The sequence below is a fragment of the Rhinolophus sinicus genome, chromosome 3, assembly GCF_057876585.1.
Source record: "Rhinolophus sinicus isolate RSI-liver-muscle chromosome 3, RSI-T2T, whole genome shotgun sequence".
Lineage (NCBI taxonomy): Eukaryota > Metazoa > Chordata > Mammalia > Chiroptera > Rhinolophidae > Rhinolophus > Rhinolophus sinicus.
The window spans coordinates 117,874,581-117,892,298 of NC_142503.1; the positions used below are offsets into that span (position 1 = coordinate 117,874,581).

Below are 17,718 nucleotides of genomic sequence, written 5' to 3' on the forward strand. Positions count from 1 at the left end.
TTCCTATATAAGGCATGTTCTAGTTGTCTTTAAGCTATTAATCAGACTATTGTGCTTTTTAAAAATTATAATATGTAAAAATGCGTGACCACACATTTTCTTTCTTATTTCCCTTTAGTCATCAGAGTTCCACACAAAAGTCCTGAAAATAAAACTTGATGTGTATAGAGAACTTGTTTTAGGACTTTTGCTTCAATATGATTTTTGGATAATACAACCTCTGAGAGTTTTTCATGTTTATGTAACCTATATTTACTCTACATAGTGACTGTTTCTAGAATTCTACTAGGAAGTTTTATTAGGAATTCTAAGTTTAATCAGTGCTATTAGTAATAGTGCAGGGGTGTTTATCTTAGAAGCAATTGATTTCTGTTTAAAAGACATAAAATTCAGCAAAGGGTACAACTCCGTATATTCAATATACAAGCTATTCAACACAGTATTTTCTGAAGGTGAAGTTTGCATATATTAATCACTCTATTAACTTTAAGAATAGCAGTATACTATCAAAGGATTTAGTAGTCCTGAAATCTTCTATTTTTCTATAAATTTTTTCAAAAACTGTGAAAGAAATCTCATACAGAAGATAAGAACAAAAACTAAATAGCCTGTTTTCAAGGCATGACTATGTTTATAGCAATACTTAAAAAAAATTCTTTAAGAGGAAAATGCCTATAAGTCAGCCATTATATGTTGTTATTAATAAAATTAAAGGCAGTAATAATTATCTAATAGCTAATGTTAATAAAAAATTAATCTCAGTTCTTAAAAAGGAATCAGATTTTTATGGATGAAGAGAATACATGGAGAAAAGAATAGATTTGTATTGCACAGCATTTGACTAAAAGACTGATGCTTTTTTTTGTCACGTGAAGTTTTTAATAAATATTAAGGAGATTGTTTTCATTATGCCCTCAGCAGTTTGTGTATATATTAAGGTATAGAATTCTTAAGTTTCTGTAACTGTCCTTTACCATGATTTCGTGCCATATGAATTTACACAAAATCTCAAATGAAAGACGGGAAACTTAACCACCTACTATGTATCATAATTGAGCCCAGATGGAATCATACGATTATTATTCAGTAAGGCATTTGTATGGTAGCTCTATATGTACTTTTTAAGGCATTTATGGTATTATGTTTAAAAATTATATAAATAATATGGGAAGACACGTTTGTGGGATTAAAATAATACAAGTAATGTATTTAACTTACTCGGTTTTTGCTTTACTGTATAGAAAGATGTAACAAAGGTAGAGTTTTATGATTATTGGGTCCAGAATATTGATAGTTCTCTGCTGGAAAGAAGCTTAAAAATAAAACGAAAAGACCTAATACTCTAACTGCTTGCTTGGTACTAGCAGCACTCCCTTATAACCACCACCAATTGTTCAATACAATATTAATTTATGCTGTACATAATTTAAAATAACAAGAAGGCCTGCCATGTACCAGACACTGTCCTAGGCACTAGCAATACTACAGTATATAACATAGATCAACCCCTGTTCTTACAGAGGGTATGCGCTACTGAAAACTAAAACAGGCAGTTTCAAGTCAGTATGATCGGCGGTATGATGGGGAAATACAAGGACTTACAGCAGAGACTCCTTATTCACGCTGGATAGGTCAGGATTAGGCTTCTCAGGAAGCAGTATCTAAGCTGAGACCTAAAAAATAAATAGAAGTTAACCAGACCTGAAAGAAGAGGATTAGGACACCATGTAAAGGAAAAACATTGGAAAAGGCCAGACGTATAATACATTCTGACAAATATCAGCAGTTTACTTTCTATGGCTAGAATTTAAAAGATCGTGGAGCAGTGAGAAAGTTGCAGGAAGACTGGAAAACCACACTAAGAAGTTTGGGCTTATGCTGAGGCCACGAAAGAGCCATAATTTTAAATGAGGGAGTGATGTGATTAGATTAGATTTTTAGATCTTTTTGCTGCCTTATGGAAAATGGTTTGGGAGGAAGTAATCGTGGGGAGAGGTTGTCCAAAGGCTAGGACCACCATGGACCACTGTAATTCAGGCTAGCAATGATAGTAGCATGTAGAGCTGCAATGAGCAAGTACTTCTCTTGACTTGCCCAAGTTTGAAGAAAATGAAATATTACAATAGCAGTGGGTACCAGAGTTTGTATAGCTGGACCAGGAATGGGAGTAGAGATTCTTGCTCTCACTGATGGTTCCTATCAACTTGTGTGTCCAGTTCTGATTCCATACTAGTCCCATGGTAGACATGAGATGAGACCCCTAAGATACAAAGTCTCACATAATATTAAGAGTTTATCTCTTTGGTCAATTTATAACCTTTTTATCTTTTGGTGTTTTTAATTTCTGTTTTATTGGGACTTTAAGCATTACATCTTACCTCTGTGGTAACTTTATGAAATTATATTTACAGGGTCTGAAAGTGCTTCTCCAGTTCATTCAGCTCTGGGATCCAGGTCACAAACACCCTCTCCTTCCACACTGAATATAGATCATATGGAACAGAAAGATCTACAGCTCGATGAGAAGCTCCACCACTCTGTTCTTCAGACGCCCGATGACCTAGGCAATATTTGGAAATTAGATATTTGCCATTTCTCCTTTCAGAGCATAAGTGTCAGATCTTAAAATAAAGCATCTTACACTTCTGGGAGATTATGTATTATATACATATTTATTATGTATTATTTTAAGACGCCCAATGACCTAGGCGATATTTGGAAATTAGATATTTGCCATTTCTCCTTTCAGAGCATAAGTGTCAGATCTTAAAATAAAGCATCTTACACATCTGGGAGATTATGTATTATATATATATTTATTATGTATTATTTTAAGTCATTGGACTTTTCTAAGTCTTTAAGAAATTTGTTATTATAACATTTTTTCTTGCTCTTAAGATATTTATACTCTGATTTGCAGCACATTTACTCTGACCAAAGAAAGAAATTTAAAGTCATATAATTTTATTATAGTTGACTACAGTCCTAGCATTAGTGATTGCATTAATTTTGTGTGTTGTATTTTCATTGATACAGTACCATTCATTTCCTAGAGGAGGAAATACATAATTTGGCATTATTATTCTTGATGTGGCATCTAAAGAACCTGCTGACTCACAGGAGAAAGTGGTAGCATTATCATTTGCTAACCAAGCTTTCAATGAAATAATTGATCAAATTAACAATTTTTTATTGATTTGATTCTGCAAGTATATCAACTAAATTTAATTAAAAAGTGGGCTGTCTAAATTAAGTATTTTTATTTTTAAGTAAATATTAAAAAGTGACTAGGAACCTTAGAAACTACAGATTTTAAAAAAGTTATTTTTGCTAAGTCCTACATGATGTAATAAGCATCAGGATAAAAAGTCATTTTGTAAATAGGCCAAAAACTTTGGTCAAGGACATAGTGGATGAGATATTTATAATGCATAATATGAAATGCCAGTTTTCATGGTAATGCAGCACATTTACTCTGACCAAAGGAAGAAATTTAAAGCCATATAATTTCTGGCCTTTTCCTTTTTAAAGTACTCATTCTCTTAACAAGCAATTACTTTGCAATTACATAGCCCTAATTTTCTGGTTTATGGGTTGTTTCTAACCTTTTCTTTCCTCCTTTGGTCTGCAATTTTTTGTTTGTTTTCAGTTTTCTTCATGACATTTGGGAAAATTTTTAAACTTTTAGAAAAGCTGCAAGACTAATAAAATAAATACCCATAGATCTTTCAGATAAATTCACAAGTTGTTAGTATTTTGCCACTTAATCTCTTTATATCTACATATACACGTGCAAAAAAAAATCTCACCGTCCTTTTTTTTTTTTTTTTTTGATGTTTTTTTGCAGAGCCATTTAAGAGTGAATTGCAAATATCAGACCCTCCACACCTAAACACTTCAGCAAGAATGTTCTAAGAATAAGTGTACATTTCCTGCATGACCACAATATAATGGCCACATTCAGGATATTTAACATTGATACATCACTGCAATTTCAGTCCGTAATTAAATTTCCTTAGTTGTTCAAATAATACCCTTTCTGACTATCTCACATCAGCCCAGTCCAGGATTATCCGAAAAATCACACATTGTTACTTGCTTTGAAATCATTTAAAATTTTGTTAGCTTTACTTTGAGAAGGATAAGTTAGACGAAGTAAATTTATCACTATATAATGAAGGGTCTGTAGAGAGGGGAGATGTTAACAGTAATGGTTAAAACGTCAGGTTTCTTTTTGGTTTTTTTTTTAGTGGGCTTATACCAGAAGTCTATTTTTTATTGTTGTCAAAGACTAGAAAGTTTTTAGTAATATAATCAGTTATTGTACACTTTATATGGAAAGAGAAACGAGGTAAACATTAAGAGTAAAGGATATGCATGTTCTAAGAACAAACTTGTAAATCATCAGTACATTGAGATTTTATCAAGCAGGAAAAATCTACTGATTTTCTAACGATTTTGCCTTTTCCACTATGTACATTGAATAGTGATGGACGGTGTTTTTTTTCTTCTTAAGCTATAATGATATCCAGCTAAATCATCTGTTTTACAGATAAAGAAATATAGCCTTAATGAGGTTATCAAATAATTTGTACATCACATAATTAGTGACAGAAATGACACTAGGACCCAAGGTTACCTATATGTCTTACGTATAATCTTGCCAATATTAATAAAAACATAATTATGGAAATTATATATTGTTTAAATTTTAGTAAAAATGTATATTTTTCCATGTCATTGTCATGTTCCTTTTAATGCTAGGTCTGACATAACTGTGAAATATATTTCTTTGGAAGTTTTAACTACAAAGAAACAGGCCTATGAAAACTTCCTACAGGATCTGCCTTCAGCCTGAGATTTACATGATAGAACTTGAAGTGGTTATTAGATAGAGTATGTAGTTATAAATATAATCTTTATATAAAAAATAAATTTCTTCATCTACATCATTTCCTCCTTAGGTAAATCTAGACAGAAGCACTTTGAATACGTATTTATTGCCAGAATGAGGAATTATAAACTGGTGATGATGTTTTGACCTTATAAAAAAAAAAAGGAAAGAAAAGAAACTGTTGCATATGGACATTTCTTTTATTCACTTTTATAGATATTTAAGATTGTTAATTCAATTCTTGTATTTTTTGATCAATTCTCCAGAAAAAAATTACTGACATTTTTGTATTGTTTTCTGTAGAAATCAGTGAATTTCCATCTGAATGCTGTAGTGTGATGGCAGGGGGTACTCTCACAGGATGGCATGCTGATGTTGCTACTGTAATGTGGCGAAGAATGCTAGGCATTTTGGGAGATGTCAACACTATTATGGATCCTGAAATACATGCTCAAGTTTTTGATTACCTCTGTGAACTTTGGCAGAATTTAGCTAAGGTAAAAAAGAAAAGATATAAGGGAAGAAGGAGAGTAAAATGGAGTATTAAGAAGTAGAAGCCCTAAATAACTTGTCACCTCCCCACCCTCTTATTATAAACTGGTGCCTACCGTGGTGTAGTCACTTAACCATGATTAAATATTTAGTTAGTGGTAGATACTGGATTTGATCTCAAGCATAAGGTAAAACAAATTGGAAGAGAGAACACTTTTCATAGGTTTTTTGTATTTTATTTGAAAATTACAGATTAGAGATAACCTCGGCATTTCAACTGATAACCTGACCTCCCCTTCTCCACCAGTTTTGATTCCTCCACTGAGAATTCTTACACCGTGGCTTTTCAAGGTAAGCTTAATATACAAATTGTTAATTTAAAAGTTTCACATAGAAACTTTGTCAGTCTTAAACATTTGGTAGATACTTGAGCTGTTGTAGTCTTCTTCTAGACTACTTCTTCTAGCTCTTCTTCTAGAGCACTTAGTTGTTAGTCATTAGGAGTTATATAAAGAGGAGAGTGGGCATAGCAAAATTATTATACAGGATGTATCATTTTTATTTGTTTTTATAGAAAATTATTTTTTATTGTAGTTAGGTGAAATAGAAGCCTGAATTTGTGTCACAGTATGTATGTACTTTAAATATGTACTTCTTTTAAGTATCACTTGATAAGTTTGGTGCATTTTCCTAAGTGAAACAGTGTGTGTTTATTCATACCTACCGTGTTTTCCCGAAAATAAGACCTAGCCAGACCATCAGCTCTAATGCGTCTTTTGGAGCAAAAATTAATGTAAGACCCGGTCTTATATTAATATTATAGTAAAAATAAGACTGGATCTTATATTAATTTTTGCTCCAAAAGACGCATTAGAGCTGATCGTGTCATTTTAATGATAATAGTTTCAGTGATCCTGATATTTAGTTCAGTAAAGAAACTGGGCCAACATAGAAATACATTAAAACAAATATATTGCTTGCTATATTCAAATGTTTAAGTATTTAATAAATAATATTTGTTTTGAGCATTAAAACCAACACCTTTGAATTGTAGGCAACCATGTTGACTGATAAATATAAACAAGGTAAATTACATGCTTATAAACTTATTTGTAATACAATGAAAAGAAGACAAGATGTTTCTCCAAATAGAGATTTTCTAACACATTTCTACAATATAATGCATTGTGGATTACTTCATATCGATCAGGTAAATATATACACTTTCTAACAAGTTGTTTTATAAGTTTAATTCTTGATTCTGTTTAACTCTTGACATTTAAGGTCTAGAATTAAAAATATTCCCTTTTGTAGTGGTTTATTTACAGATTTTTTTCCATTTTATGATCTCATTTGTTTTTGAAACATAGGTGAAAAACAAGCTATTGTTTTTAGGGGATTGACTTGATTATTAAATACATTGTTCCTGTAATGTTATACCAACTAGTTCACTTTTTGAAGAGATCAAACCATCCTTTGCTTAGGTTGACAGCATCTTCTTTTAATGTCCTAATGTACTTATTAGGTGTTTCGTAATTGTTACTTGATAACTGGCACTCGAGACACATAGATTTACTCATCTTGTCATGCAGCAGTCAGAGGTATTTTCCCATTCTAAGAGTTAGCACATCACATTTTCTTATCACCATAGATTGTATGAAGACAGTGATGAGTATATTAACTTGGTGTTTTTATCAGTCACTATCATTACAGTATATAGTCATAATTATGACTCTAGAATATTACTTCAGGGGTCTTGATCCTGGCCGTAAAACTGGTGGGAGGTTGCAAATCAAAGTAATGTAAACATTTTTATTGGTTAAATTTCACTTGTAGTTCATTTAGAGAACATTAAATTAATATTAAATTATATATAAATTAATATATATATGAAATATAAATTAATAAGATGATAATTACCTTTTTCTGAAAAATGAAAAAACTTCTTACGTTAATTAGAAATAATTACAATGTTCTACCTTATAAACATGTCTCAGATAAAATGACACTCTTAATTATTGGAAAAAGACAGACAGTTTTCATTTAAGATAAAACAGATTGAGTAATACAACCTAATATACTGCATTCTCATGGTAAATCCCAAAGGCAAAGTGAGTGAATAACCAGATTAAGAATATTCCCTCAGAAAAGTCTATGTCTAGATTTCTGAGGCTAGATATCTATCATCAAAGGATTTCAATTTATCTAAAAAAAAAGAGAATCTCTCCAGTTGCCACGTAACAGGTCATCCAACTTCAGAGATCAGAGTTAACACATGGAAGCAAACAGGTAGCAGGAAGAACTATTCTGCAGGTCAGTTTTACAACACGTGGGCCTTGTATTTTTAACCCTCTGAAGCAAAGAGCCTTCTAACTTACTCTCTAGTGTGAAAAAAGTGCAATATTGGTTTCAGTTAAACAAATGTTTTAACTTTGACAGAATATAATACTAAGCATGGATTATTTGGAAGATGAGCAAGCATATAGTAATTACCTGTTTCATTATTTCATGTGGTAACTATTTTTAAGGATATTGATTAGCTGATACCCAAGATTACATTTGTGATATTCTTTCCCCCTTCTTTCCTTATTCCTAAGGATATTGTCAATACAATCATCAAACACTGCTCACCTCAATTTTTTTCACTTGGTTTGCCTGGTGCCACAATGCTTATTATGGATTTTATTGTAGCAGCTGGCAGAGTGGCTTCTTCAGCTTTTCTCAATGTAAGTTTTAATTTCCTGTTCTTCATAATATAACAAACTGTAGTTAGCCAGGACTCAACTAACAAAGCAACAGAGGATAAAAATATTATATGACAATCTGATCTTCAGGAAAATTTATAGTTTAATTGGTATTGATTGCTTCTCCCATTAAAAAAAAAGTGAGCGAGAAATTCTGAAGTGTAAGAAAGTACTAAAATTAGTTAATGAATTGATCCCAGGAACTATAGAAATGGACTAAGTTTGATAAGCAAAATAAAATTTTAAGTTGAGGAAATCTAAGGAAATGAAGGGAAGAAAGTAAAGGCAATGGGCTATAGCAAAAGAAAAGAAACAGAGGAGGGTAACTGAGAAATATGCTCTAGGAGTATACTCTAAACTCTAAAACAGCATGTGAGAATTTTTCATACAGCTATGGAGCTCTGAGACAGTGCCAAGTAACTCAGTATAATTGAAATATTTTCATATGTAAATGGTAGTGATGAACTAAAGAGAAAGGCAGTAACTGTGTTTATAGTGCTGAAGAGATTAGATTTCATCCTAAGGAAAGAATGAATAACCGTTGAAGGATTTTAGGCAAGGAGTGACATGATCAAATGTATATTTTAGAAAGATCACTCATGAGCAAAGTATAAATGAGAAATAACAATTAACTGAAAGCCTACTAGAAAAAGCTAAGAGCATTTGGGAGAGAAAAACCAGTACTACTTGACTAGCACCTTATAACTTGCAAAACAGTTTAATGTACATGTTTTCATTTATAAGCTGCAAAAGACCAACAGTGAATGAGAAGGAGTTCTATTTGGGGCATAGTAAGCTGCCTATTAGACAGACATCCATGAGGAGATGTCAGGAGGGCCACTGCATGTGTAAGTCAGGAGCTCAAAGGAAATGTCAGGACTGAAAATGTAAAGCTGGGAGACGTTGGTTTATAGATAGTATTGAAAGATATGAAACTGGATGCAATCACCTAGAGGAAATGTGCAAATAAGAGAAGAATAGTTCGTTATTAATCCCATTTCTCCACTTCTCTGAGAAAATGATCATGTCTTACTCATCTCGTATCTCCAGGACCTAGCCCACCATCACACTTACAGGTGTTTATTAATCGAATGTTTTTATTTAGCACCTAGTGTGTATTAAACATGGTGCTAAGCCCTTTTATGGTTATTAAACTTTTGTTTCCCCTTGTATACAAAGTATTACTTTGGGTGGAATACAGAAGGATATAGAATAAATGTGATCAAGCAACATACAGTCTTCTGCTGGGAAGATATGAAAGTATATCAACAACTATAGAATATAGGACAACAAATGGATAGCAATAAGAAGAGCTTAGCATAGTAGTTAATAGCATGGAGTCTAGAGTTAGTCTGCCTGGGTTCAAATCCCAGCTCTGCCACTTACTAGCTGTGAGACGTTGTGCAACTTACTCCTTTAATTTCTCTTTCTCAGTTTCTTCTAGGAGATAACCTTCCTAATAGAGTTATTTTATAAGGATTAAATTAATATTTAATGATTAATGTTTGTAATATGGTTGGAACATGATATGACACGTATGTGCAATATGAGAGTTTGTGAAATAAAATAAAATAATTTCGCAATTCAGACAAAGAAGAGATCTTATTTGATTGGGGATATTATAAACATTGAGGATGTTTCATGGAAAAGATACTTGAATACGTCCTTGAAAGATTAGTAGTATTTTTATAATGGAGATGAGGGATGGTATTCCAGGCAGAAGAACACAGACATGAGTAAGCTGTGTTCAAGGAATGACAAATAATCCATTTTGTTGAAAAGCTAGTTAATCTGACTAAAGAGTAGTAGAAAGAACAGAACTGGACTTTAGATCCAGCTACCCAAAATGTGGTCTGCACACCAGAAACATTTGGCATGTTCTGGGTGCTTGTTAGAAATGCAGAATTTCAGACTCCATCGCAGATCTACTGAAACAGAATATACATTTTAACTCCTATGTTATAAATGATTGATACAGACATTAAAGATTAAGAAGCACAGCTTTAGACTACATCTTGGAAGGTCTTGAATGCCAGGATTATAATGCTGTACTAAACAGTTAAATTTTTTAAAGTAGTTGGAGAGATGATTGAATCTGTGATTTGGGAGTATTAAATAAGTATTACTCAAAGAGTAGATTAAGTGGAAGACAAACTAAAGATGGTAAACGACTTAAAAGGCTATTATCATATTATCAGTGTACACAGATTGTCAATCTCCTGAATACTGGGAAAGGTTTAGAGAACTCAGAGGGTACTGATACATGAACTGATGTCATTTTTTATCCACTGTTACTGTTCAGTGGGCCAATTATTCCAGATGACCAGTCAGTGTATTTCCTGTCACGTTTTTCAAGGTTGTGCAAGAAAATTAAGCCCTAAGATGCTTAGACATCCATTTTATGTAGCCGCACTTCCCTCCTGCGCATTTACCGTGTTTCCCTGAAAATAAGACCTAGTCGGACAATTAGCTCTAATCTTTTGGAGCAAAAATTAATATAAGATCCGGTCTTATTTTACTATTATATAAGACCCGGTCTTACATAATATATGATATGGTATGATATGATATGATATAATACGATATATGTGATATTATATAATACCAGGTCTTATATTAACTTTTGCTCCAAAAGACGCATTAGAGCTGATTGTCCGGCTAGGTCTTATTTTCAGGGAAACAGGGTCAAATGAGACTAGTTACATAGCATCGTTGGAAAATTTAGAAAATTGTCATTTTCTGTTTTATGTGGTTCATATGAGGAACACCTGTTGAGAAAGGCTGCTTAGGAAATCAAATAATTGCAGAAATCAAACCTGATACCCACATCTCCATTACAAGGACAGTCTTTTCCTGTGGATGATGTTGGCGATACACAGTCTCAGTCTTGCTTTTAGATTTCCATTTTAGATCTCATACATGCCATCTTCTCTCTGTTAATCACCCCCACCCCACCCCCTGCCAGGTAGATTACAAAATAATTGATTTAGTTTTCGCTTTGCTTAATTACAATAACATTCCAGGTCTGCCCCCATTATATCCATATACCTGAACATTTCCAGTTACCTTATTATCCACCTTTAAAGAAAAACCCTTAGGTAATCTCTGTCATTAAGTATTGTTTTTTATCAATTTCATTTTTATAGGATAACTTACTTTAAATTGGGATGGTGGCTGCAAGCTTACCCTGCCCTTTTATGCTGCTGCCTTGTATCTGTAAACCTAGATTATTTTTTAAATACAGAAACAAGTTGTTATGTTGAAAATAATAATAGAGTACTACTCCATTGCCTCTATTAATATGAAGAAATCCTTTGGAAGATAGATGCTTGATTTATGTGAATAGAAGTATTATATTTCTAATAGATCGTTTTAGCATTTTTGTTAGGCATTATTAAACATATAAATCAATTTGTAGGTATTTTAGTAAATATACCAATATGTTAGGTGATATTGGTGTTTGGTAGACAAGAACTCAGCAGAAAAAGAAACGTTCAGTGCTGATACTTTAGAAATGGCTTAATACATCTAAGGAGGAAAGATGAAAAGTTACCTTCATCTGCAGTCCACACATAAATTCTAATTTGGCTTTTAGTAATGAGTATGGGCAATGCTTTTCTCATATGCATAGTATCATAAAAACCACCTAGACTAGTGCCTGTTTCTTGAAGATACAGTTAACATTTCATCCTTAGTTATTTTATTCTTCCATAGATCGTAACAAATATAATCTAGTGACATTGAGCCATCTGCTCATTAGAACGATGTTATGATGTGTGAGTTGCCTTTAAAATGAAAGTATTTATATTTTCCCTCAAAATTAAGGTAATTTTATGTTGTTAGCTAAGCTATATTCCTATTTATAGTCGTACTAAATACCTTTTAAAGATTTTTAAAATCTGGATACATAGGCACCACGAGTGGAAGCCCAAGTTCTTCTGGGGTCTTTGGTTTGCTTTCCCAACTTATACTGTGAACTGCCTGCTCTGCATCCCAACATTCCTGACATTGCTGTGTCTCAGTTTACAGATGTTAAGGTAAGAATTCAGACGCCAATTTTAAGCATTTAAATGATTGTATAATCGTAATGTATATTCAAGAAAATGTGTATTCTTTTCTTAGAAATCTACATAATTATTAAAGAACATTAACCAGCCATGCCCCTCAGACACAGAGGCTGGAATATCCATTAGGCACATAACCTTTTTTGTGTTTATAACTTCTTTGGAAACATTTTCTTATCATTGAACCTACTCACATGTCAATCTCTTAGGATTCATTCATTCACTCACTGAATATTTATTGAAACGTTCTATGTGCCAGATACTGTGCTACTAATGTAAGGCATCTAAAATTGAGATGGCACTAAACCTACATATTTGACTCTCCCTCTCCCAATTTCCCAATGTGATAACTCAAATGTAATGGAATATTCTGTTCTGCTACAGGAAGCTATGGAATTGGGGTTGGGATCCCATGTAACAAGCATTTAACATCTCCTTGAATTTCAGGAGATGGAGCAATTAAACAGTGACTATATAATTTCTGACGGAACTTAACTGATACGAAAAAAAAGAGAGAGAGAATAGTGTCTGATAGGGAGTAGATATGCTCCTAATAGTTTATAAGCCTTCTTAAAACATTTCAAGTGAAAAGTTGTTTTGTGCCTCTGTAGAGGTCAGTCTCTGTTTGAAGGGGAAGGTGTGACATGATCAGCATCCTTAGTCCTCTGGACTCAGTAGTTCTTAGACCAAAGTGGAGGAAAGTAGTGTGATTGGGTCTCCTAGTTAGGATAAAGGCACTTAGTGCTCTGGACCCAACAGTGTGCCTGGTAGTGAATAATTCCGTCACTAAGTCAGGTCCTGTCTCTAACTGAATGCCCGTGTATTCTTAAATTCCCAGGGGTTTAACAGTACGAAGTTGTGTCTGTTACAGTAATTGCCAAATGGTCTCTGTGTTCAATCTGAATTGGTCCCCAGAATTAGAGGGGAGGAGAGAGAGGCATTGTAGCTCCTCAGAAGTCATGCCGATGATTTTTTTTTTTTAAGTTTTACTTTCTTTAAAAGAAGGTTTTTTTACTTCAGTTTTCATCAGGAATGTTGCATATACTTTTCATACCACCCTATTTCTCTTTGCAATGTTTATCACCCTTGGAATTACTTGTTCAGTGTTTGATATATACTTCAGACAAACTCCACAAGGTTTTATTTACTGCCATTTACACAGAGCTTAACATGCTCCTTGGCGTGTGGTATATACTCAGAAAACATTTGTTAACCAGGTGAACTTCACTTATACATAAAATTTTATGGGTCAACGTAAATTTACAATGACACTTAATAAAAACTCTGCAAATTGACCTGTGGTCTTCAGGGATATAATAGCTTTGGTTTCTTTTATTTTTCAGAATGCCCTGAAGGTTAAGGATAGGTAATAGTTTTAATTTGCTTAGGCAATTTTGAGTTTGTTGGGGGTTAGCCTAGCCTAGTTCATACGATCTGCATTTCACAATGGCCTTGTTCTCTATTGGTCATTGTACAGGCAGTAATGGCTAGAATAATTTAAAAAAACAAAACGCACTTTTTGTGTGTGGGGGGGAGGGGGGATATCGCCAAAATGAGAGCTAATTCTGATAATGACAAAGAAGCAAAAAAAAAAAACTAATAAAGTGAAGATTATTCTTAGTCAGAAAAATGAGTATTTAAGGGCAAAGTTATATGCCATAGCGGTCATATTTAATTTTCAACTTTTTCCTGAAACCAGCTTCCCATGTACTCTAAATTGTGGCCACATAGCCACATGGAACCTGCCTACCATGTTGTTTTTCGTTTCTATGCTTTTAAAATCCATTTCCTTGTACCTAAAGCATCATTATATAGATCTGGCCTCTCTTAATCACCCCAAACACACATACTCATAGTCCTTGACCTGGAGCACTTGTCCAAATCTGGTTTACCTAAGACCCCTTTGTGAAGTCTTCTATGACTTATCCAAGTTTAGCTATTTGTTCACATAGAACCTTATACACATCATCTTGTGTTTTAATTATTTACAAATCTGCGTCCCTCCATGGATTGTAAACTTAAATGCTATGTCTTAATCTACTCTATTTCCAGCACCTAAGACAGGGCCTATTACATAGAAAGCTCTTGAGCTTATACAATAGATATCTTTCAAGTACCTATTAATTTCCAGCCATTGGGCTGGATAAGTTTACAAAGATAAGGTTATTCCTCTTAAAGAGGTTACAACCCATCGCGCTGATCAGTACTTATTGAATGAATGAATGAATGAATGAATGAATGAATGAATGAAGTTTTTAAAAGGAACAGATAGAGTCATCAAACCTAGTGGCATTCTTGTTCTCTCCTTAGCCACTATAGTGTTTGACCCTGTTGATGTCTGTCCTTCCTAAATCTCTTCAACTTGGACTTACGTTGTACATAAGTCAACATCTATCTATGACTCCTTAATAGACTAGTTTTCTTTGTCTGCCTGCTAAACATAAAATCGCTACACGATCTTCTCTTTGGATAAATTCTCTTTACTCTCCCTCTAGAATATTTTATTCATTTACATCATTTTAACTATTATCTAGCTCTTATCCCAAAACTCACATATTATCATGCTTTACAAATTATTGAAGAAGAGTAGGCTTGCTTTTAAATATTTTAATATTTCTCAAAGTTTTGAAAAGATATTAATATCTTTGAACTATTAAATCTGCTTTAATTGTCTTATAGTGAGCTTTTTATTACTCTTCTAATCTGGAAAAAATATATATTTTTTGAACATGCATTTGGTTATAAATTTCAGAAATTGTCCTTGTCTGTTGGGCTGCTATAACAAAATACCACAGACTGGGTAGCTTATAAATGACAGAAGCTTATTTCTCATGGTTCTGAAGACTCAAAAGTCCAAGATCGAGGCTCCAGCATAGTCGCATTCTGGTGGGGGTCCTCTTCCTGGTTCTTAGCCTACGCCTTCTCTCTGTGGCCTCACAAAGTAGGAGCCCGGGAGCTCTGTGGGATCTCTTTTGTATGTATGATCATTAATCCCATTCATAAAGGTTCCACCCTCATGACCTAATCACCTCCTAATACCATCATCTCAGGGATAGGATTTAAACATATGAATTTGGGGGGAACAGATATTCAGACCATACCGTTGTTTCATTTATTTAGTTAATTTTATGAATAATACTGTACTCTATTGAACGTATGGATGTGAGAACAAAGACTGTTTTATTTCACTGTTGTATCCCTAGTACCTGGCACAGTGCCTGGGCCCAGAGTATCCATTTATTAAATATTTATTCAATGAATGAATGAAATCTTAGTCATTGCTACTAACTATTTCCCCCTTATTTTAGGAACTTATAATCAAAACTGTATTAAGCTCAGCAAGAGATGAGCCTTCTGGTCCTGCACGGTAGGTCAAATATTCTTAAGATTTGATATAACTATTCTGTGTTAGCAATATTATTTTACATGTGGAATTATTTAGCAGTCCAGATTATTTCAGATTCACAAAAGCTTTTCTGAATTGCAAATTTAAATTATTTGAATGATTAGATACTTACTTTTTTTCGTGATTTAAATACAAACCTTTCATTAAAAAAAATAAAATCCTAGTCACCCTTTTCACTCTCTTTACTCTCTGTATCTACAATGATTTCTTCTAATTTTATTTTAAGTATATTTTACTTTTCCTTCAGATTATGTTTGTCACTGTCTCTTGCGTAGTACCTTGAAATGTAGTGGTAGTTACCCAATGGATGTTTCTCAATTGAATTAAAATAAAATTTTTGTTGTAGATAAGTAATATATCTAAGAAAATAATATATGTTAATATTTATAGATATTTGATCAGGATATTTAAAAAATAGAATATAAATAATAAGATTTTAAAATGTTTTCCTTTTTAAATGTCTTATTCAGAAGTGAGAACTGTTGCATTTTCTGTTTTACTAAACCTTTCCCCAAAAGGTTGAGATTTAAATCAGCCATTTACCAATAACACACCCTGTTTCTTCTTTTCCCCAAAATGTCATTGATTCATATTTTCTATTTCTTGAAGCTAATTCTAATAGTATGTCATTAGCTTCAATAGTAGTCTGTGCTACTACTCCTCTGACCTACATCTCTGCAAAGTTTCCTCTTTTCCAATCTTCTACCCATTTTTTGACCCAAGGTTCATTAAAGTACAGATCATGGCTTTGACCATTTGGATTCTGATTCTAACTTAAACCTCTTCTTTTTACAGCAACTAAAAGTAATGTAAAATGAGCAGTTTGCTTAAATGAGACATAGCTCCAGTTTTTTTCTTTTCCAGTAATCCATATTTTCATTTCTGGTAGTTCTACCCTCAAATTTGATGATTTTCAATATTTCTCTAGCATTTTCTATGTTAATGATGGCAGCCTTTTAAGTTCACAAGGATTTTCCTATAATATTGTATTCCTCATCACAATTCTAAGAAATTAATGGAATAATCATTATTCTTCCCATTTTGCTAGCAAGAAACTGATCACTTAGAAAGCTAACATTAAGTCCTTTCTATGTGCCAGACACTGTTCTAAACACTTCATTACCTCATTTAATCTTTGCAACAATTCTAGGAGATGAGTGCAATTACTGTCTCCTTTTGATAGGAGCCCAGAGTATTTAAATAATCTGCCCTATCACCCAGAAAGATCAGAGCTATGATTAAAACCCTGGCAGTTTGTCTTCAGAGCTTTATTAGATGCATGAATAATAAGGGGCCAAACTAGATTTGAACCTAGAGCTTCAGATTCTAGATTTTCTGCCTTATTTTTATTTTTATTTTTTTTAACTACATTGCCTCTCAAGTAAAGAATATTGAAGCCTAAAACATAGCTTCCCAGAAGTAGATTTGGGAGTCATTAACGTGGTAGGTAGCTTAATAGTATTAAGAGTATGGGAAAATCCCAGAAGTTGAACATAAGCATTTTCTAAATGTGTTTTCTATACTTTTCAGGAATGTGAGGTCTTAGAAGCTTATACCCCAAAATCCGACCAGGAGCTGAGAGTTGAGATACTGGGAGTAATCTAGATTATTTTGATATCATGAGGAATGTAGGAAACCACACACATACACACACACGCGCACACACACTCACACACACACACACACACACACACACACCCCTTATCCCGCTGTTACAAAAAAAAAAAAAACTTTGTTCTTCCAGTCTGTGCCTTGACTAAGCCATATCCATGGAGAGCTTTGCTTCATTTTACAGTTTAATATTACTTTAAGATTACAACTCTTTCTACTGCTAACCCTGAAACTTAGTTATTTAGATCTATAACTATTACCTAAGATCTATGAGTAGATAATAATAGGGAAGAAATAAAGCAGTGGACTTCGCTTAGGAGACTTTCTGGTAGTTTTGATAGGAGACAATTGAGTAGCATTAACACTGTGCTAGACTGAAAAGAAGGGACTTAAGAACTTTGATCCCGTGTGTGCAGGAAGCAAAACATTTCTGCATTGTTGAATTGTTCTGAAATTTAACATTCTACTGAAGTTAATTTATGAATATCAGTATCAGGATGTGCCAGG

General features: G+C 33.3%; 1 protein-coding gene across 14 annotated transcripts in view; it reads left to right on the forward strand.

The window, feature by feature from the left end:
* The window catches only part of RALGAPA1 (Ral GTPase activating protein catalytic subunit alpha 1), a 212,644-nt gene that overhangs the window by 94,426 nt on the left and 100,500 nt on the right, over window positions 1–17,718 (forward strand). For all 14 annotated transcript variants that reach the window (XM_088796874.1, XM_019750420.3, XM_019750426.3 and 11 more), the window contains 7 exons: window positions 2,412–2,564; window positions 5,198–5,391; window positions 5,639–5,737; window positions 6,441–6,596; window positions 7,984–8,112; window positions 12,042–12,167; window positions 15,503–15,561. In XM_088796874.1, the coding sequence (XP_088653000.1) occupies window positions 2,412–2,564; window positions 5,198–5,391; window positions 5,639–5,737; window positions 6,441–6,596; window positions 7,984–8,112; window positions 12,042–12,167; window positions 15,503–15,561 (916 nt within the window). The remainder of the gene's footprint in view (window positions 1–2,411; window positions 2,565–5,197; window positions 5,392–5,638; window positions 5,738–6,440; window positions 6,597–7,983; window positions 8,113–12,041; window positions 12,168–15,502; window positions 15,562–17,718) is intronic.